Raw genomic sequence first — 23400 nt, 5'->3', positions numbered from 1 at the left:
GGGCCAGACATCCCAGAGGCCATGTCTTTCTTGATGGGTATAGTACATTTAGGTTCACATAAATGAGAAATTACCCTTTAAATTTGAAGGAATTATGCTGTTGGACAGCAAGAGCTTCAGAAATTCTGTGCTTTAGCTTACTTTGTGTATTACCAAGCACTGATGCCTTCATTTTGTGCTGTTGGTCCTCTGCAGCTTGAGCCTAAGGAAATTCATTATTTTGTTACACAGTGTTAGTTGTTGTAGCTCCTCATTCAGTCATGTTCCCAACAAAAAGAGGTAACAAGCCAAAGTATCTCACTTTATTATCATGGCCAGAGTAGTAGAAATACATGAGGTGAAAATACTTTTATAAAAAGATAATCACTGGGGAATGGATGAGATGGACAGTGCTATATGGAAGCACTCACAAAATGTCCCTGCAGCTGAACAGAAAAAAACCCTGGATGATAAATGAGATGATTGTTGACCTTTCCTTTCCTTTTCTCCTCTAGGAGGCTGCTGGGTATCATAACTAAAAAGGATGTATTAAGACATATGGCTCAAATGGCAAACCAGGACCCTGAATCTATCATGTTTAACTAGACTGGTAAAGGAAGAAGAAAGTAACCCCAAAGGAATCTCTTCTAGATTAACACAAAGGCTATGTTTGGTGTTTCATCTTGTTTAAAAAGAAAAAGGTAATGTGTATGAGGAATGGCCTGATATGCCTCTGACAGAGGGAGTGGATGCAGGACAGCACTTATTTAATGAGGAAGGCAGTTTAGAAGCTCTGAGCAGCTGCAGAGATCAAGCTGTGTTTCCTTAATGAGATTCCCAACAGCTCAGTTGGAGTGTTGGTGGGTATAAGTGATGTGGTGCTTAGAGACAAAGAGCCAGGAGCACCAGTGGGATGCTTCAAGTTCACAGTAACTCGTGAGGCAGGTGTGAATGGTAGGAGACACTGTTTATGTACCAGCTGCCCAGGAGAGGTAAAGGTCTGTGTTCCAAGCTAGAGAGTGTATATTGAGTAATGTCAGTTGCTTTTGTTACTGAAATCATGGCTATTTATTTGCTACTGAATTATACCATTTTCATAAGGGAAAAAATTGTCATATTTTTAAAGGAAAGATTTTGTCATCTTCATTTATTTTGTAAATTTTAAGTGAATCAAGACTGGAGTTAAGTCTTCAGAAGGGAGTAAGAGTACACTTCAACTCACTTTAAAATGTAGTGTCCCTTGCTCCCTGCTTTAGTCCTTTGAATTTTATACCATTTAGCATTTGTCTCAATGAACTCCCCTTACTAGTATTAAAATGTGACTTATTTGTAAGGATTTTTTTTTCTCTATGCAATTTTGCATACAGGTACTATCAAAATTAGTGTAAAACATAGAAACCCATGAAGGAATTTTCTAAAGCACTAAAAGGATGCTGATATGCATCTCTCATCAGTGTTAGTAACAAGAGATTGAATACCTCACCTGTCTCCTTGTGTACATCATCATTTTTCACAAACTGATGGAGTTCTGCATTGATTCTTGGTCCTCCATTTAGGTCCTCTTTGTCATTGCTCTTTCTTGGCACTTATTCTGTAACAGATCTACTCTTTATCCATCTGTCAGTCATAGGATTGTGGAATTCCTCTCTACAACACTATGGCTGGATAAGATCAGAGGGACTGAGAATGCAAATGATGATAACAAAGCTTTAAGTATTTATCTGTTTGCACCAAAAGCGAAATATTTAACAGACCCTGGTAGGGAACTCTAAGACACTCAGGTAAAAATGCTAAATTTTCCTAAACGTTTGTTCTGGTCCTATGTGAGATACAGAGAGTCAGCCCTTTAGTCAATACTGCTCTCAATAACAGAATACCAAATTGTACTCTCAGTTCACTGCCCAGCGTTTGCTTTATAGCTATGAGCTTAAAGACTGGAGAAAGGTTGCATCCTAACTTGGATGCCCTGAATCCCTTTCAGATCTCCCAAGAGTCTGGTCCCTTCATTTAGGCATCTACGACCTCTTGTATTTTTGTTCAAATTCATATAGATAACTGGTTGTGTCCAGATGGTCTTCATGGACAGAGACGAGCCATGTCCTTTCATGCCAGAACAACCTGTTGCTTACTCCAGACCAAACCCAGACTGTTGGTCTAACATGTAGGCAATGTACATGATTATTGTGTCCCTGAACTGAGACAACTAGTCAGGTGCACCCTGAGTTAGATGGCTGAAGTTACATTCACAAATTCCTCCTCTTATCTCCCATGACCCTGCTTCCTTCTGGCATGTGTCCCACTGCATTCACACGTAGTAAGGCCCAAATTGTTGAAGTAAAAGAAACGGAAGTAAAGGGATAATTTTAATCTGCTAAGTACTCCATTTAACAATAGTGTTTGCAACAGATTGACATAAATTTATATAGCTCTTGCCAAAGCCCATAAATATTTCAGAGTATACTTTTTGTTAACTGAACATCTGCAGTACAATGTATTATTAAAGGGATATTGTTAAAACTATATGAACTATAGAACTGAGCAAATCCTTCCTTCTGAAAATAGGAAATACAACATAATATGGTTATTTCTTATGTTTTTCCGTGAAGCTGTGAGCAGTCAAACTCATAAAAAACCAACCAAGTCAACAACAAAGCTCATAAACACTGGATTCCCTCATTTGAACAGAGATGCCATCATAAAATAAAATCAGTTCATTACCACAACTAGACCCAAGTGAGGCTTTGTACAAATGTCAGTTTCTACCCAAAACTTCTAGAATCTAAGGGATTTGGACTAAGCTGAATAGGCTGACTTTTGAGAGCGATCTTGTTCTTAGATTAAAACTGTAGAACTGTGTTCTACTTTCCGCATTTGTAGCTGTTGATGTTAATACACACATTTGATGAACACTTTCTCCATCTTCCTTTATGTTTATGTAGTGTATTCTCCCCATCTGAGCAATCCAAAATACTTTTGTTCATAAGCCAAGAGAAGTAAGTTGGTAAGTCAATTCAACTACTATTTGAAATCAAATTCAAGGCTTCAGGTAAAAGCAGAGGTCTAGAGTCTTCTCCGTTAGTGAAGGAAATTTTAGTCCTTCTAACATTATAATGTAGTTCATGGAAGGCTACCTCTGAAGAGCATCCATAGTACTGAGGGCTATGTTTGCTAAGAATAACCAGGATGGTGTATCAACACTGAAAATCATTATAATTTTCTGAGAAAAAGACATGGAGTTGCCTAACTGAGGTTAATCTGGCTATGAATATGAATTCACATGGGTATTGACTTAATTTATCAGCTTAAACTCAGTGGCTATGCATAGGCATAAACTTGTGTGGTTAATTCCCATTAATACTCAGAGGCCTGATTTACTAAAACCAAGAGTCACCCTTGTGATAGCTTGTCACCTTGTCTTAATAGGCTATTTAGGAGGAACCCTCAGGGCTTAAAAACAGGATCCAAAAAAATGGCATGGTGGTTTGTAAGAATCAACAACAGAAGGAATCGAGATTTATGAGGTTATTGTGGGTGCAGTTTGACCCTGGGACTATCACTCAAGTAAAAAGCAGGTAAATGAGTCTACAGCTCTCTTCTATCAAACGTTCATTTTTAGATGGAATGCTTTAAAATATCTAAGAGGTCAAGGGAAAAACCTTTAGATATGTAACTGTGTACTGCTGCCCCTTGTTCCAGTGTCTTTTCGAAATATGTTAAACCCCCTTAGAGCAGGGTCTGATATCTAGCTGTCCAGAAATGGCACAGTCATGGCTAACTTCATTTGCTTGGCATTATCATCAAGGCCGAGGCTGATGCCAGAATGACATGGAGGGCTTTGAAACTGGATAGACTTTGCTAATTAGAAAACTTCCTCCATGCTACAGTCTTCATTGCTCTTCGCATGAGTGTCTGAAAGGAAAACACTCTTAATATAAATGAATAACAAGCTTTTCTCAAAAAATGCAGTTACGATATAATGATTTAATTTATTTCCCCATAACAAACCCATTATCAGTCACTGTTTTCCATCTGTATTCCTAAATATGTCTCAGAAATTACTGAATAGACTCCAAGAGGCATAGATCTCAGCCTTAACTACATATTTGAATTTGTAGAGCTCAAGATAGTCACACAGTGTGATCAATCTGAGTTACAGAAGTACTTTAGTATATACTGCTCACTTCATGCAACCTCAGCTCAATCCTTGTGTTCAAGCAGTTGGCCTTCAAAAGTGTTGAACTAAACAAGAGAATGAAAACCTTTAAATGATGCAAGTTCAGTATTGTACCTTTGTTTTGCATGAACTGTGTTCAGTTACATTTAGCTTCTGGTGTGTACTTGAAGCAATCTGTACCAGAAAGTTTAATAATAAAGTACAGAACATGAAAGACATTAGGCAGACACTTTGGCTGTCACAGTGATACTAATTATTAATTCTTATGCTTTGATGAAGCAGAAAAAGAATATTTAAGAAGTACCAGAAATTCGTGGATTCCGTGTTGGAATGACACTATAATTATGACTACAGTTTTGCTTTGGTTTTATTTGTTGGGTTTTTTTGTTTGTTTGTTGTTTTTTTTTTTTTTTTTTAATTGTAGAAAACAGTGTGTATGTTGCACCTTATAAAAATGATGTTTGGACTCTATTTTTTAAATAAAACTGACAGTACTGGAAACATTTCTTGGTCATCTTATTAATTAGAGAAGTATTTCACTTAATGCTTCTGTATGATTTTGATGTTTCCTTTTCCACCTATAGGGATAACTCAAGCCTGATGAATGATTTGGGATATCCAATTCAATTATGGGTTAGGTAACATTAAGTAAGGAGTTAGTAAAGTTCATACAGTGGACTTCAAAGAATCAGCCTTGACAACTGGCTGTTCTATTTTCAGAAAAAAATGTTTTTTACTTCAGCTTCATAAATACCTTAGATATCTAAAAAGAGAAGAAAAAAGAGTTATCTTACTAGGTTGTTCTGTTTACAATAATCATGAAACTTTTTTAAAACTACATGTTGCAAAGGCCCTATGGTTTCACTTTTGGATATATTTTTCAGTTGTGCTTTAATTCAGAGCTAAGATCAAAGACTTAGAGTGACAGGTTCAATCATGCCCATTTAATTGGATGAAACATCCCCTAAATCTCTGTCAGAAGGTAAATTCTAGGTAGTAGTGAGCTCCAGAAAAAACCCAAAGCACAGGAGGTGCCATCACCAGTCCTTTCCTTTTTTACAGTAACCTCATGGTTAGAGACTCTGAACCTGGTAGGGCTGGAATCCAGTTATAATGTTAGATGAATGTTCTAAGTCACACAATACAGGTCTTGTGCAGTTCAATTAGTTACTATGGTACAGCTGCTTCTTTGCTAACTGCTGCTTTAGTTGTCTTTCTGGCAAGCCAGAAGGAGCATTGTCCTACAAGCATTTGTAGACTTCTACTTAAAGATAACTCAGTTGGCTATTCTGAGTCATGTTGAGATGCAGATTCTGTATCTTGAATGTCATAGGGAACTTAGGCTTCTGCTTATAATCTTGTAATTAGCATACTGGGGGGTTCATCACATTTTTAGGCCTCGCTGTAGCCTGAATACAGTACTTAGCTTCATGTAAGTGAAGTTAAAACCTAACATCTATTTGTCATTGACCAGAATATTTAACCATCTTCTATTCAGTCACTGCTTGAGATCAATCGTCATTTAGATTAATTTATTAATTCATGATTTTTAATCTCTTTCCTACATTTAAACATTTGTTTCATAATCTTATTTATTTATTTCCCAATTTACTAATTCAAGTGGTACTATAATTGCAGGTAGAACAAAGGTATAAATGGTCTGACTGACATTTTTCCACATCACAGATAATTAATATTGACTCTGAATTATGTTTTGGCCCCTTTTCAACTTTTAAGGAACACTACTAGAAAGCATTAGTCACAGGAAGACAAGGAATAAATCATAATCTGCTCTGCACCTCTTCTTTCTAAGCCTGTGGGAACACACATGAAACTATTACCTTTCTCTCTCTTTAAAGCCAGGTTTAGGTAACAGAAATCCCTGTATATTTGATGGCTACAGCAACTCCTGTTGAGTAAATTTCTCCATGCCACACTGTCTCTCTCCAGATAAACAGGCACCATTGAAAGAGTACCCGATTTCCCTCTGTGTAAGGATAACCAGGTAGGCAGGTAACCAACATCTTCATCCCATCCTCCTTTTCTCACTTCCCTATTTTTCTCCTTGTTCCACCTCTAGCCCCAACCCATTCTGCCTCTTTCCTGCAGCTTTTCTGTAATAACCCAAAACCCCACAAACAAATCCACACATCTGCTCTCTCTGTTCACATGGAACTTCTGCACAGAATGCAAATTTTTCAGGAACAGTCATTAGCTAAGCTACAGTCTAGTTCCCAGCCTTATTTCCACTGTATAAACATTCAGTACTGGTGAATTGTGAAAGACATGCTGTTGAGGGACCAGAACCAGAGGTCATCTTGCTTATCTGATGGTCTGGTACATACAAACCACAGTAACATATACTGTTATTTGCTCTTCTTCTGGCTCCATGTTAGAATTCTGCCTTCTTGGTGTTCAAGCTTCAATAATATAGGGGAGAGGAGGAATTGTTCCTTTGCCAAGATCCCTTTTTTCTCAGGAGAATGCCCCATTCATGAGACTATGAAGTTTTTTTGCCTCTCTTACTAAAGCTGTTCCATTCTTTGTGAACATATACATTAGGCCAGGGATGAAAACAGCCTTCTTAGCAGCGGTTATCTTTGCTCACTGGATGGAGAGGCGAGAACTGAAGCCAAGGCTCCTGCCTGCCCTCTACCTTCCTGCTGAAATCACGGAGACTTTATACTAAGGGAAGTAAGTCTGTATGTGCAGGGAAATGAGGGAACTGTGAGAAGTGGGTGGTGTAAGTGCCTAACTCAGGCATTGTGAGATGCGGATGGACATTCAGCCCAGGACAACCTGTGGAGAGGAAAGGTAGAATACACATTAATTCTCCGTTTCTAACAGGCAGCACTCCACCAAGATGACCAGATCCTGCAGTTCCTATTTTAGGTGTCCAGAGTTACACCAGACATCATATAGGATGTGTGAGGTCTTCACATCTGCATCTTGACACTGACCATCCTCTCTAGTGTAAAAAACTGCAGTAGCTGTGATTGGCTGATGGACACAGGAGTGAAGGGCAAGACTAAAATGTTTTCCTACAGCAAAGCAGCTCCAACGTGGAGTACGTGTGGCTGCCTGGTGGCCAGCTGCTCATAGACAAATACAGGATCAGCTCTTCTGCGGATCACACAATGTGATTCCACAAAAGGGTGAGCCCTCTCTTCTCATTCCCTTACAGTTTACTCTTTAAATAGAGAATTGCAACTCAGTATTGATACAAAGTAAGGGACAAGAAACAAGCGGTTGACCCTTTCCACTCCTGTCCCTACCAGATTAGTGGCTTCATCCCGTCTGCTCCTTCAGCAATACATTTATGTATTCATTCGTGTGTTTCTTGGCACAAAGACCCTTGAGAAAAGCCCAGCCTACACCATTCCTTTCCCTCAAACCACTGGCACACCAAGAAATACCAGGTGCTCTACAGTGATATACAAACAGCAGTTAGAGCAGCAGTGCAGACACCTCCTCCCCAGCAGAGCTGGAGGCCGCTGCCACCACTACCTCCTCCCATCTCCATTGTCCTGGCACTGTGGGGCTCTGGGAACAGGAATGCACAGAGGAAGAAGGTGGAGAACTGTGATACTTGGCTGAGGATCCACCCTGTTGGGACTGACTTTTAAACTGGTCCTCAGAAAGTCTGTCTGGCCATTTCCTTCCCACTGCTCCCTCCTGCTAAGCTCACAGTTTGTCAGGAGTATTCAGTGAGTGAGTGCATCACATGTCACAGCTGCACCAGGAACTGCAGTAAGCTTATTTTTTTACAGATGCACAAAGTCGGCCTTTCTCAGATCAATGAAAAGCAAATCCATTGTTGTGTCTACCACAGCTCCATCTCCACTGAGCACAATAGGCTGGCATTTTATCACAGCAGCCAGCCATAGTCTATCCTCATATCTTTCCTGCAGTGCCCAAAGGGCCTCATAGTTGTCTTTACATTTAGATTTTCTGTGAGCTTCAAAGAGAAGATATTATCAGTTATAAGTTATTCAAGTACCAGAGCACACTTGGGAGAGGCCAAAGTCCTCATGTGCATAAGGAGAGTTAGCAGTGGCACATGGGTGATCTGTGCTGCCTCTGAACCAGCAGACAACACTGCAGGTACCCCTGCAACATGTTGGGGCAAACACTCCCCAAGGAGTAATGGCTTTAAACTGAGAGACGGCAGGTTTAGGTCAGATATTAGGAAGAAATTCTTTACTGTGAGGATGGTGAGGCACCGAGGTTGCCCAGAGAAGCTGTGGATATCCCATCCCTGGAAGTGTTCAAGGCTTGGATGAATGAACTTTGACTAATCTGGTCTAGTAGAAGCTGGTCTGGTCCCGGCTGTCTCAGAAGGAGTTGGAACTAGATGATCTTTAAGGTTCCTTCCAACCCAAACCATTCTGTGGTTCTATGATTCCATTTCGTGCTTCACCGATTGCTCGAGGTACTTAGTGATCCACTGCTCCAGGGTCTAAATTCAGCTGCAATATTTGTTAATCAGCGTCAGGATAAAAATGAGCAGGGATTTAGTAGCTCCGATGGGTTCGGGCCGCGGGGGCCACTAGGTGGCATTCCAGTCCTCGGCATGGCCGGGAGGCAGCAACAGTGCCACCAGCTTGCTCAGGTTGACAGAGGCCACCAGGGTGTCCTTGCTGTACACCGACTTCTGATTCTTGCAGGAAGCAAAGCTGTACAATTGTTTGCTCTAAAAGTGTAATTTTTCTCATGAATTTTCTGAGATATGCCAATTAAAATCTATTTTTTTTTTAGCTTGATATATTCTGGTGGGAAAAGGAAAGGGAGAGGAAAGACAGAAACCTTTTCCTTTGTTTGGACTATTTGGCAGGGCTAAAGCATGACTGTCTGCTTTGGCTCTTTAAACCACATATCACATCTGTAAAAACATAGTGGCAAAAGGAGGAAAAAATAATCTGCAATGCTTTCCTGGTGGTTTCTGTAAGGCTTTCATGTAACCAATACATTTTCATCAATTATGCATTTAGGTCACAGGAAGAGTTGGTTGAAGGAATTCCTTTGCCTTTTCAAAGTTGCTGTCAGGAAGAAAATATAGCCAAGCTGACGGAGCTAGAAGAAATGTAGTTTTGTTCTCCTGACCTGATATTTTTCTTTCCACTTTCTTTACCATCATTCCTATTTGCATAAGCATTTCCCCTGGCATAGCGAAATCTGTGTAGGGAATGCACAAGGGCCCTTAGAACATTGAAAGGTCTTATTTTGCAATGACAATTCTAAAATATATGTAAACAACATTAAAGAATTGAGTAAAAGGCCTTCCCTGTAAAACATTTGGTCAGATGTTGAAAAAAAGCGTAGGCTCCTTGGTGGGCAGCATTGCCATATGTAACCTCTAGGCTTCTGTGCAATTTACAACCCCAAGTTAGGTGCTTAAATATCCTTTTAAAAGTATAATGAGAATTAAGTGCTAAGGAACAGGTTCTACTATAGCCACTGCAAAGAATAGGCAACAGCTTATGTTAGCTACTGAAAAATGCCAGAGAAGACCTTAAAATCTTACTTCTTCCCTATACTGGTGATCACAGGAGTCTCAGAGCACTTGCTCTTTTTCTTGTGAAAAATGTCTGAGAAATTGTGGAAATGCTTCTGATGCTGTGGCGCTTAGAAAGTTGAGCAGGGAAGCAGAAATTGAGGGCTCAGGTCTTTCCACCACTACATTTTTAAGGAGGCTTACACCATCCTTCAAACTCTGGGAAAATTAACATGGGAAAGGCAGGAGGGAGAAGAGAGAAATTGCTGCAGTTAGTAGGAGAAGGAAGCTCTGCATTCCTACCCTTTCTCCCAACTCTGATTATGTATTTTACTTACTCTTCTTAAATGTACAATATATTACCAGGCTTGGGAACAGAGACAAAATGGAAGTTTCCCACCTGTGAAGCAATTAGGCTGGAGATTTTCCCTTTGCATACTGAGGCCCAGCATCATGCATTCCTCTGGCTCATCTTCAACAGGATGGGCAAAGACTGCTTTTCTCTCTGCTCCTGGCCTGAAGGTTGGGCTAGTCCCTTGAGAGACAAAGCTGTGGCTGCTGAGACCTCCATGATGAGGAGGATCTTACAACCAGGTGATGCTTTTCCAGGGCATCACTTCTTCCTTGGATCACTTACCTGAAAGTAAGTAGGTTGTGACATCCAGCAGTGCCAGAGCACCAGCTCAGGCTGGGGAGAGGCCAAAAGGCATGAGGTGGGTGACTGGAGGCTAAGACAGACCAAGCTCTCCCACGTGCTGACTCCATAAGCTTAGGGAGTCATGGCAAAGCACATCGCTCTTGTTTAGAGATCTATAGCTGGCTCTGAAATATATGGCTACATAACAGGAGGCAACTTGGACCAGCAACAACCCTCCCTCCTAGAAAGTATGGAGAAAAGATCAGCAGTATTTGTGCCTATAGAACTAGAATACCCCAGGACCAGGGTTAGTGTCTTAACCTAGTACGTATTGCCCTGTACCAGCTTGTTTGGAACAATGTATCTGGCAATGAGTAAATACATTTCTACTGACTCTGAGGGATTTGAGAGAGATGATGAAGAATTTGTGAAACTTCATTTGAAGTTGTTATGGACCAAAGCTGTTTATTACAAAATAGGTACTTAAACAACCTTGGGCTGAGGTATCTCTCTGCTAAGAACGAAACACAGAATATGCCTCTTTAATCCAGAGCAATTTTTATTAATTTGTCTTAATTTTGGAAGTGAAAGAGCAGTGAAAGAGCTAAGTACTACTTCAAAGGTTAAATTTAGCATATTTTTACTATATATGCATAACCATTGAAGATATTTAAATTGATTCTCAAAATAGTCTCTCCAGCAAGAAGAAAATCTCCTAACTGTCTTAAAAGAAAAAAAAAGTTAAATTCTGCAAAAATTAAGGTTACACATGCAAAAGTAAGAAGTTTGCTTATGTTTATGAAATAAATCTGTCCTATGAGACAGAGCACTTGGAGGCAGGGCTCTTTCATGCTTTCCTCTTGGAGGTGTCCTACTTTCCACAAATGCTTAATATACATTTCACAGTATGAGAATGACTTTAGCATTGGAACGGGCTGCTGAGGGAAGTGGTGGAGACACCATCTCTGCAAGTGTTCAGGAAATTACTGGATGTGGCACTTAGTGCTGTGGTTTAGTTGACATGTTGGTGTTCAGTCAAACGTTGGACTCAGTGATCTTGGAGGTCTTTTCCAACCTTAATGATTCTATGATTCTGGGGAAACCTCTAGGACTTTAACCTGAAGCTTCTGGTTCTGCTGCTTCCTAGATTTCTTTAAATTTTTAATTATTTAGTCAATGCTGACCAGTAAGAATAAAAAAAAACCAAAACCAAAGTTTTCTCTGATACCATCTGCTAATCCTGGTATTCTCCTGAGAATAACTCCTAAATCACTGGGCTGCTGACTAGGATTAAAAAGCAAAAATGGCATTTCTGAGAGCAAAAGCCTTCATTTCCTTTACTTTCCTTGCAAATACAATTAAGTGGATCATTCTGAAAGAAAAAATTTTTTGTGACGTTTTTGTGGGGAAAAAGCACTCCAAAATATTGCAGTCTCCCCCCCCACAAGAATGTGGTTTTATTGCTTAGGCAAAAGCACAAGTCATTTCTACAGCTCCTCTTAACCCCTTATAGGCACTTAGATCTTCCTATTTCTGCCAAGGCTGTATCTTACTAAATTGTGGGAATAAAGTTTTGTCCTTTGTTAGAGTAAGTACTAAACCATCCATTTATTTTGTGGGGCCTAAGATTTACAGCCTGTTTATGAAAGATAAGAGAAATCAGGCTTTGAAATTCCCACTGACAAATTTTGCAGGAGTGGAAGTATTAGCTTTGCTCTTCTACTTATTTGTACTAGGAGTTAATTCTGGTTTACTTTGCTCTAAATCTTGTTTACTTTCCGTTTTCCAGCATTGCTATCAGCTAGAAATTACCTTTAGCCCTAGAACTGTATTTTTTCTATTTCTGAGCAATAGTGTATATTAAAGTGTGTTAAGTGCTTTTAAGCCATATACTGGCAGGTGCTATATAAATATTTATCTTTGTTATGATTGCATAAAGCAGAAGACTCAGAAGTATATATAAAAAAATAAAATAGCCCCATGTTCTGCCCTTAGTTTTCACATCTATTTCATAACCAATTGAGCAAGAGAAATCCCTCACAGAAAGAAAATATTCAAACTGCCTTGCAGCACAAAACAAGGCTAATTTTAATTCATGTTAAGTTCTCAGATTTATACTCTCTGTTAATTCAATTTTGTAATGACCTTTGAAACAGTTTATCCCAAACAAATGTAACTGAAGGGTTTCATTAAAAAGTACCTTTTTATAATCTCTTCTTTGCAATCAATCCATATTCTCTTTTGCTTTTGTTGAAATGGTGTTTATTTAGAATATTCCAGCTAGTGGGATGGTGGAAATGGGAAGGATGTCTTTCTTTGGGAAAAAGTCTTTGTGGCACTCAGTGTGTTTGCTGGACTGTTCTTGTGCTATTGTTCCTGAACCACTAAAGTTTACTTAAAAACCCCAAAGTTTCAGAGAGGCCAGGTGCCTTATATTATATGCTTGAGTGTTCCTTCCTGACCGAGTTGCTTTTCCCATTAGAGTTTTTTGTCCCATTCCCATCTGAGGTTTGTTTCCTGTTCCTTTTCATTTCACCTTAGCTTTTCACGCAATGACATCCAAATAGAAAGAGACAGTCATTGCCATGGTTTTCACTCTAAGACTGAACTTCCTGTCTTTTATGGCTTATAATCAATCCCATAATGTCCTGTGATTTCTATGTATGAGTGGCAAGAAGTAAAAGGGAGTTTATTTTGCCTATATGCAGACAGGCCAACTTTCACACATTAGGAGCAGCAACTAATCACCCACAACATTTCCTAAAGTTTATGGTGCTGGCAGACAGCTGTTTTTGTTCCGATCTGATGGTTTCTTTGCAGATTCCTGCTGCCAGCAGTGTCTCAACCACTTTACTAGTGCTCCAAGCACCACACATCCTGAGCTACTGCCTTTAAAGCTCCATTCTACTTTATACAAACAAAAGAAAACTAGACTGCCAGCAAATACTAAGGAAACAGACATATTGTTACTACAGCCATATGCTGTACCAAAGGGAAATTTCAGTTACCAACACCTAGAACTAAAAGAAGAAAATTATAGTATGTAGGCATGCATCCCAGGCCCCTCAATAAAAACTTTTAACCTTATACTTTGTTTTGATTTTTTCCCCTTTTAAATCTTGGCTCTTGAAGGGATAAAAAGGCCCTAAATCAATTGTTTATGATATAGGAATTAAGAAAAAGTTACCTGTATTCCCTGAAAGTTAACCAATGTTACTGTAAATGCATGAACTCCGCATATGCTATATAGAAGTTTGGCGTTGCCTAAGTGATTGTTGATAACAATATTTAACAGCTCTTTAATACTTGACTTGATTAATGTGTAGCTTAAGAGACTGAGAAAAGCACTCATTTCACCTCTGCAATGCTGGCTACACAGTTTTGTCCATAATCTCCTATCTGCAAAGCTGTTCTGACACTTCCTGTCTTCAAAGACCTCAAAAGTATGTTCTTGAAGCCAAGAATACACTCTACTGCTGACAGTCCAAGTGCCTGTCTTTAAACAGAGCTAGTGTTGGAAGACTTGCCTCTTATGCTATGGATAGCATCAGGTTGAGCTTGCAAATACTGGTGTGAGGCACCCAGAAATGTTCCCTTTAATGAGTTCAACCTGATGATCGGCAGTCTGAAGATAAAACCCTCTAGGAATGAAATATGTGAAAACCTTAACAAGTTCAGCAGGTCTCTGAACTGTAGTCAATTGTTAAATACAGGAGAAGAAACAAATGGATTGAGGAAGGGGAAAAAATCCATTTAATCAATCCATTAAACAATAACTTATTGTCTCCGAATAATGAGGTATAAAAACCTGAACATTCAAAGCAGATTCACTCTCTTTCTCTCCCACTGATACAAACACATTTTTAATCACGTGTATTTGTTCAGTACAGTCATGCTGTTTTTAACTTACATCTAATTATTATTTATATGATAATAGTTTCTAGGAGCCCAGTCACAGATCAGAAGGCTACTGTGTTAAATATAGAAGACTTGCAAAAAAACATATCGAACCACAAAGATGCTAGGAAATCCACTCAAAAAATTTGGTGTTGTTTTTCCAGTTGGGTTTATCATGCTTCTAATTAATCTGCTACAAAAAAACACAGTAGCAAGCATAGTTTACTAAAAATCAACAAAAAACAGATCTTAAACAATGCATGATTTGCCAGAGCATCTAAATACAAGTTACATTTTAAAATTCATTGAAAAACTTGAATAAAATACTTGAAAAGTATTTTGTCAAAAATCTTACAACTACAGGTTCAATAAGTAAGGGGTGAAGGCGTTATTTTGTCTTTAGTGTGAGCAATTGTACTTATATGAAAAAAAGAACAAGTCCCTAATGCAGAAATTTGGATGAAATTCTGTTGGTCCTCCATTATACAAGGGTGCAAACTTGTCAGTTATAATGGCCTTGTGTTACATCTGAGGCACATAGATTTAAAGAAACTGAAATAAATGAATAAATACTGATTCTTTTGTAAAGTACCTAATACACAAAAGAAACATTGTCCCAAAAGACATCAAAAAGCACTTTTCTTGAGCAGCAAACAGCTATTTGGCTTTTGCAGAGCTGCTAGGAAGGATTATCAGAGACTGCCTAACTAGATGTCAAGAGATGTCCTCCTTCTGGGAGAAGTTTAGATTGGATATTAGGAAAAAATTGAAAGAGTGAACAGGCACTGGAAGAGGCTGCCCAGGGAAGTGATAGAATCACCATCCCTGGAAGTATCCAAAAGGCATGTGGATGTGGTGCTTGGGGACATGGTTTAGTGGTGAACACAGTGGTGCTGGATTAACAGTTGGACTCTATGATCTCAGGCGTCTTTTCCAACCTAAACGATTCTGTGATTCTTCAAGTGGTGTCTCCAATGACTCAAAGGCACTGGCATAGCTTCTGCTGTGCTCCTTTCTATAACAACATTCAAGTTACTGCAGTTGGACAATATCCACTGCCTCAACTGGAGAACAGCCTTTGGTCCCAGCATCATCTAGTGCAATGTAATGTTATGGTGATGATGGGTTTGATAATCAAATAGGAGAGAGGACAGAAGATATATCATAGCAATGTTTTAACTGCTAGCCACAGGGCACAGTATAACCATACTTGTAGGTGCAAGGCTGGCTAAATACAGCAGGCACTGGAAATCAACTTGACATCAACTAGATTCCTGTTAAATGTGTTAAGTGTATTCATATTGGGAATGGTGCCAATTGTTTTAGGATTCAGGCCACATCACTCTAGACCCCAGGGAGATATATTGCCTCCAACAAGCCCAGCAAGTGCAGGCTCAGCAGAGCTCTGCTGAATGAACTGTCTGTGCTGCACTCCTGCACTTCACTTTCAGCCAGTGCACAGATTTCCTCCTGCCCTGAGGAAGACAAACATCTCTAGTGGTGCTGCTCTTGAAATCTCAGGGGTCTCCTGCTGTTAGCTGTCTACCTGGGGAAGGTCATTGTGGCCCCAACAGTAGGAAAATGGGCTCAGAATTAAAGGCAGGAAGCAGCTACAGCTGAGGCCCTCCTATGGGGCCACATAACAACATGCATCCTATCGATCAGTGCAAGGCAAGACAGATAACCCTTGAGAGGCAAGTATTTGCACCCTTCATATCAGGCACCTGACCTGGGTGCCTGCGCTCCTGGGATCCTTTTGCAATCAAGGAGACAGTAAGCCTCTCCTCTGAGCTGTCTGCTGGATGCACATACTGTTTCTGCACTGGCTTCCGAGGGAGGCAGCATCCCCCGTCTGGAAACATAAAGATCTTAAATGCTTTAAGTAGATCATGTGGGAGACTCCCTCCTCTGCTCCACCTCATCAGTGAGTTGGCAATTGGACGCAACACACACAGGTGAGAGTAGAACAAAGGAAATCTCCTTTATTTCTGGAAGAAGAAAAATAATGCTCTATTTTTCTTTTAAAGTATGCAGGATTACCAATTCATTTATTCATAGTACTTGGTTTTTAATCTGTCAGGGAATAATGACCCATTATTTTATACTTATGGGAAATGACACTTTCTAGTACCTGGTATTTGCAGCTGTCAAATTATATATGTCAGCATCTGTCACTCTGCAGTGTTACTTAACGAATGAGTTTAGCATATCCCAATGAGTTTCTACTAGAATGGAGAAAAATATTAACACCTTTTCTGGCAACTGTAGGGGCTGACTGCTTTTTTGGCATATTCACTTCTGCTCTATATAGTCTCACCGTATACAACCTAGGCTGCATTGTCTCAAGGGTTGTAACAGGCCTATTAAATGCACTAACATAGAGATTTCTGCTTGAATGGAATATGTTCCTTTCCTAATTCAAATGACTTAATGAAAAATGAAAATTACAGCATTAAATCAGAGAGAATCATAGAGAATCACAGAGTAGTTAAGGTTGGAAGCAATCTCTGGAGATCATCTAGTCCAACCCCCCTGCCAAGGCAGGGTCAGCTAGAGCAGGTTACACAGGAACACATCCAGGTATGTTTTGAATGTCTCCAGAGAGGGAGACTCCATGACCTCCCTGGGCAGCTTGTTCCAGGGCTCTCTCATATTCCATGGAAAGAATTTTTTCCTTATGCTGATGTGAAACTTTTTGTAGTTGGTTTTATGGCCATTACTCCTTGTCCTGTCACAGAGCATCAGTTAAAAGAATCTGGCACCATCCTCACACCTTGGAGATATTTGCATGTATTGATGAGATCCCCTCTCAATCTTCTCTTCTCAAGACTAAGCAGGCCCAGCTCTCTCAGTATCTCTTCATAGGAGAGATGCTCCAGACCCCTAATCATCTTTGTGGTCCTCTGCTCCTGTAGTTTAGTTGGAGTATCCAACTTATAGCTGATCCATACACAGAGACAAGACTCTTCCTTGGTAGACATTCTTTACACAAGCTTTCCTTCTTTTGTCACAAATTCTGCATATTTTTCTACATTGCAAACTGATTTCTATTTTATAACCACTTATCTGCTGCAAAAAACAACAACTTACCTAGGCATCATTTAGCAACACCAAGTAGACAAGTGTGTCATTAGCACACAGGAACAACTTTGCTTTTAAGGATCATTGCATCACTGTGATTTAAGTATAGCAAAAAGAACAAAAGCCAGATGAGTCAGAGAGCAAGGAACAGGTGATGCTGCTCCAGAGAGGAAATATATTTTTGTCATACTCAAAGGCATATTAGTTTGTTTTGGTTTTGTTGGTTGGTTTTTTTTTTTTTATATATAAGAAAAGCTCCCATGGCAACTCATATTCTTCACTAATGAGCTTTCCAGGATTACCAGGGCTTTTGGGCTCTTCATACAATCCATAGCAGGACCCTAGACCCTTCTTAGAGACAAGAATATATCCTCAAGCTAGAAGCTTTGAAATGGGAAACATATGGGACTTTGGCCTAGGCCCTTTGCTGCAGGACGGACCATAGCCTGTCACCTTGATTTTAGGGAGGATGACTGTGGCAACTGTACTTTTTAGTATTGGATTCTGTGTATTCTAACATGATATGTTAACTTTTCTCAATGGAAAATCTGTGAAGGGAGAAGTGTTCTTTCCTCGAGTGAGTCATGCAGTGGAAAATTCCTGTTGAACTTACAGCTGCTCCCTGTGTAAAATAAACAAAATAGGTATTTCAGAATCAGAGGTTCTATATTTTAAAGAAGATCCTGTTTGCTGGGATTCCCTACCTCTGATGCATGGCAGTTGCCAAATCCCAGTATACTATGGGTACTTAACAAGTCTGTGAGCCTACATGTTTTCCATGGCTGGAAGTGTTCAAGGCCAGGTTTGCTGGAGCTCTGAGCAACCTGGTCTAGTAAAAGGTGTCCCTGGCTGTGTCAGGGGGGTTGGAACTAGATGATCTTTAAGGTCCCTTCCAACCCAAACCATTCTATGATGCTGTGGTTGAAACAATGAACTAGCAAGATGTAGGACTGATCTGCCAGAAGCCTATTCCCACCTTGCTTCTTGCCTAGACATTCTTTTCTACAGTTCAAATACACATCACAAAAGGATGCAAGTTAATGAATCTTTCCTTACATTGAATGGAAACTGATATAGGTGCAGCTGAGTCATGAAGATTTCATGAAGATTTCTGCTGATGAATCTGGTGGATGACACCCACAGGTAAGAGAAATTCATATGATAGAGACCCTACAGACAGCCGAGAGCTGAAGGATGAAGCAGTGCATAAAGCCCTAGAAACTTAAACTGGTTCCTAGTTCCAATTTAATCATATCCACAAACATCTGTGTCATTACACAATATATTTAATCACAGAAATCATTTAAGTTGTTCCCTTGGTGATACCATCTTAATAATTGAGCAGAAAAACAGCCCCAATATCTTTCCCCATAGTATTACATATGAAACAATATATGTCTGTGAGCTTATAGCCAAAGTGGAAAGACAAATTGAAGATAAGCAATACTACAAAGTAAAATAAATCATTATGTCATGAGTTCACCAAGCATTGTTGTTAAAAAAGAAAAATGATTTTCTGAAATTCTACTTCTGTCACTTCCCTGGCCAAAACTGATTATCAGATTCCAACTGGATATATGAAATTACTTTCTATCCTGAAAGTCAAATTTTCAGCAAAATTGCTATTCTTAAATAGTACTTCTTGGACTACTTAAAGCTTCCTAGAATTGTCTGATATACCCTAAGAGCAGTGATTCCAGTTGTTCATTTTGTTCACATTGATTTACAAAAAAATTTATCCCAAGCCCTTCATTTATGCTTATGTTGACAAGAGAAGAAAAAAGAAAAAAAAGCACCAATATTGACAGTAATTGGAATCTATCTTAGCAATATTTCAGATATTAGCCATGGGATTAATCTGACTAAACAGATATCTGCACTGTAGATGTCTGCTGTATCTGAACTAATTGCCTTTGGCAATAGAGGCATTATAGCACAACACATCTCGTCCTAAAGTCAGCATCTGAAATACATATCCAGTGAATCTCACCACATATCTAATTCTTTCTGTTAGTGAAGGAAGAAACATGGAGTAATGAGGTGAGCTGTAAGCATCTATGGGACAGAAATCTAAAGTGAAGTGAGAGGAATTCTGTGATCAGAAAATAAAAAGACTAACGTGAATCAGGTTAGATTTATAGGTGATCAGCTCTTTACTTACATGGAAATCTGAGCACTCAGTGCTCCTTTCTATTCAATGCTGTATGCAGTAGGGATTATTTGAGCAGCATGTTCAACAGGGAAAAACAAAGTTTGCTAGATCAATAAAATAAGTAACAAGAAATCTCAACAACAGAAACGAGCATGCGGATAGTTGATCTCAGTTGGCAAAGGCTCAAATTAAAGCACTTCAGTGAAATCACCAATAGTAACCCATGAAATCAGAACCACTGACCTGAAGCACAGGCTAGATCTAGCATCACAATGTCTTTACTCTTCTAAAATGCTTAAAATGCTTAAAGACAGTCTTTCCTGTTTTAGCTATTTGGACATTTTGGACACCACATTTCAGTGCGCTTACAAAACCTTATTCAATTGGGCAAATCACCAAAGTAGAATATAAACCAGCATGAAGTAATGTAGTTTGTGTGGCATTAAAGAACATGCATGATAAATTTTGGATTTTAAATACAATAAATCAGTCATTTAAATTTAATATAAGCTGCATAATTTAATTCTGCTTCATTAGCCTATATAAACACAATAAAATCTGTCAAATGCAAACAAAGGGCCTCCTAGAGGTGATATTTTAATTGTAATAAAACTGTCATCTAGATTAAGAGGCCAGCTGAACAATTCATTTCTTCGTAGAAGTTAATGCTGTTCTAGAAAATGAACTTTAGGTTTAATTTCTTCTGATGCCCTGGTACTCAAGAAACAAGAACTTTGCTTGCAGTAGAGAGCAGAAACAATCTGTTCCATAGCCCTAGCATCACATCAGAAAAAAAGGGAGAAAAACGTAGGACTGGGTTACAACATGAAGCTCTGTCTCTGCTACTTCCTTCAGACTATTATATTTGACATAAATGGGACCTTAGCATAGAGACGTGATTTAGGGGAAGACCTTGAGCGAGTCAAACACAACCCAACATGCTTTAGCCAGGTAGGAAGAGGGAGTTTTCCTTGATGCCCCCCCTGCATGGACCAAGGCACCATAAACCCACACCCACACTCCCCTGGCATATTGCCTCCCACAGGAGTCCCTGAGCTCTTCCCTCAGCCAGGAGAGAATGTTACCAATCAGCAACACACACTCACTAACAAAATTATACCTGCATTTCCTTCAGGTTGCCAGTGAGAAAGAGGATATTGGTTTTCATTTTTTTTCCCTCCTTAAAATGTTAATAAAACTTGTGGCTTATTTTAGTTGGCTGAGAAGCAAAACTTTCAGATCTTCCACTGATTGGCTTTACTTGCTTCACTAGATGTCTTTCAGCTGGTAACTATGAAATATTCACAAATGACAGAATCTAATTCCAGCTGGGACAGTCGACTATCAGAGGCTAATTTTGCTGGATTTACCTCCCCCCTGTCCCTGCTCCTCCATATGCACTTGTACTGCTCTTCCATATTTCATTGCTTCATCTGAGATCCTCTGTAGTCTATGCAGGGGAAAAAAATCAGCAAGGGCCTCTTTCATCAGCCTGTTGTGAAAGCACTAACCTGCACTGAAGGGAAAAATCAACTTTTGCGTTAAAGAGTTATGTGCAATTGTTTACCTTATCCTTTGAATTTTAATCCCTAAAAGCATTTCCTCCCTAAAAATATAGCTGCATACTTTCTAAGCCATTTAGCAGGCAGACAGAAAAGCCACCAATGTGCCTTTGACTCTGTTTTATTAATATCACATTTAAAAAAGAAATATCTCTGCAGCTTTTCTGAGTGACAGAAACAATATAAAGCTTTTACAGGGGACAAAGAGGCATCTTAATTTCTTAACCAGAGAATCTGCCAGGGATTTTGTAGATGTATTTACAGTTCTCCAAAACTACTTTTTAAACTGTGTTGGATTTCTTCATCCCTGGCCTGAGTATCTCTGCTGAATGCAGGGGCCCTCAAACTCTCTTTTATTTGACTAGCTGAGTACCTGCTCCTGCCAAACTCATTACCTGAAATGTTTGTAGCTGAGAAGGAACAGTGACAGCTTTAATTTCCAAAAGTTGCAATTTCTAACACTAAAACGGTTCCAGTGTTTCTGAAGAGTCCCTCCTGCATCACCACCAGAGCCTGCACACTTGCGTCCAGGCTGCAGGGGAGGCTTGGGGAAGGAATCCATCCTCAGGGCCCATGGCTGTCTTGGAGCCAGTGCTGCTCCCTGCATTTTGGGAGTTCAGAGGGGCATGTTTGCAAAGTTGCCCATGGAACACGTTAGACACATCCTGATGATCTATACTGTCCCCTAGAGTTTTCCCTGCCTCCCTCAATGCATAGCCCTCCCCACTGGGTATTTGGTCTTGGAATGGAGAGAACATCCCTCTTCCTATGATTCAGACAGATGTTTTTAACAGAAGAAATGCCTCCAATGCAGAAGACAATGTGCCGTGTTGGTCTTACTGGAAAAACTAATAAAATCTTTCACATGTGAAAGATATGTAATGAATCAAAAATGGTTTGGGTTGGAAAGGACCTTAAAGATCATCTAATTTCAAACCCCCTGCCATAGGCAGGGACAACTCCCACTAGACCAGGTTGTTCAAAGCTCCATCCAACCTGGCCTTGAACACTTCAAGTGATGGGGCATCCATCACACCTCTGGGCAATCCGTTCCAGTGCCTCACTATACTCACAGTGAAAGATTTCTTCCTAATATATATTCTTAAACCTCTTTCATTTTAAAGCCATTTCCCCTTATCTTGTCATTATGTGCCCTTGTAAAAAGTCCCTCTTCAGTCTTCTTGTAGGCTCCCTTTGGATACTGAAGGTACTACTGTAAGGTCTCCCTGAAGCCTTCTTTTCTTCATGATGAACAACTACAACTCTGTCAACCTGTCCTCATAGGTGCTCCAGCTCTCTGATCACTTTCATGACCCTTCTCTGGACCCACTCCATCAGGTCCAACTAAACCACAGCATTTCCAGGTCCCTTTGATTTTCATTGTCAGGATTTTCTTGGCCCCTAGAGGACTCCCTAAGCTTCAGAAGTGAAAGGCCGGTGTATTAAAATAAATATCTTGCAGGGTAACCAGATCTCTAGATACCACCTTGTTTTGTAGATGAAGGAAGGGTAAACAATGTTTGTTTGTGCAAAGGAAAAAAAGCCATAAAGATGAAGGCATTTTTAACAAGTTCAAGATGATGGGTATCTGTCTCTGAGGAGCACAGCCAGATAGCTGGTGGGCACAGTGGGAGGGAGAGGAGAAGAGCTCCCCACCACAGCCAGCTGTCACATTGCCCCAGTACACCTCCCCGGGCTCACCTGCTGGGATGTTGACTGTGCTCATTTCTTCACTCAGCACCAGATCAGCACTTGTTGGGCTGGAGGAATGGAATGTGGAGCTCAACTGTCCCTCCTGTTCACATGGCCCTGCACCCCCAGCAGGCACTAGAGCTGCTCCAACATCACCACTATCATGTACTGTTCCCAAATGTTTCAGTGTTCACAGAATCCAGGCTAAATCTGTAAGCCATTACAGATAATTTCAGCCTCCAGTGAAAACGTAATGGCTGCCTCTAAACTGGTCACACTCCAGGTCGAGCTGGAAGTGGGGTACAGGAGCACACAGCAGCCTGTGCCGCTTCTCCAAGGTGCTTCCAAAGAGCTCTCCCTGCACCGCTGGGGCCTGTCTGCAGAGAGAAGTGCAGCCAAGCCTGTTTTGAGGCAGCCAAGCCCCTGAAAACAGCTTCGATCCAAAAAGCCTATGAAGTACCTTGCCTGACAAAGTACACCTGGCATCTTTCCATGCTGACATGAATGTATAGGTTTGGGAAGAGAGTTTGATTTTAGCTAGCCACTTCAGACAGGAACTGTATAAACACAGTTCTGTGCAAATATATATATAGCCTGTGCAAATATTAGGATACTATGCGTGCAAACAACCATATCATTTAGTTCTCCTCAAAGTCAAAGGTCCCTGGAACAAACATTGATAATTGCCTCTATGAGAGCATGATGTCATTTTTTCAGTTGAATTTAAGGGCA

General features: G+C 40.0%; 1 protein-coding gene across 4 annotated transcripts in view; it reads left to right on the top strand.

Moving 5' to 3' along the window:
• The window catches only part of CLCN4 (chloride voltage-gated channel 4), a 42762-nt gene extending 38108 nt beyond the window's left edge, over positions 1 to 4654 (top strand). For all 4 annotated transcript variants that reach the window (XM_051794932.1, XM_051794934.1, XM_051794931.1 and 1 more), the window contains one exon: positions 495 to 4654. In XM_051794932.1, coding sequence (XP_051650892.1) covers positions 495 to 585 — 91 coding nt within the window. In that variant the 3' untranslated portion in view covers positions 586 to 4654. The remainder of the gene's footprint in view (positions 1 to 494) is intronic.
• The last annotated feature ends 18746 nt before the right edge of the window (positions 4655 to 23400 follow it).

This window comes from Manacus candei, unplaced genomic scaffold, assembly GCF_025592945.1.
Source record: "Manacus candei isolate 608988 ecotype Guabito, Panama unplaced genomic scaffold, ASM2559294v1 h1tg000041l, whole genome shotgun sequence".
Taxonomy (NCBI): domain Eukaryota; kingdom Metazoa; phylum Chordata; class Aves; order Passeriformes; family Pipridae; genus Manacus; species Manacus candei.
This window is presented reverse-complemented; position numbering and strand designations above follow the sequence as displayed.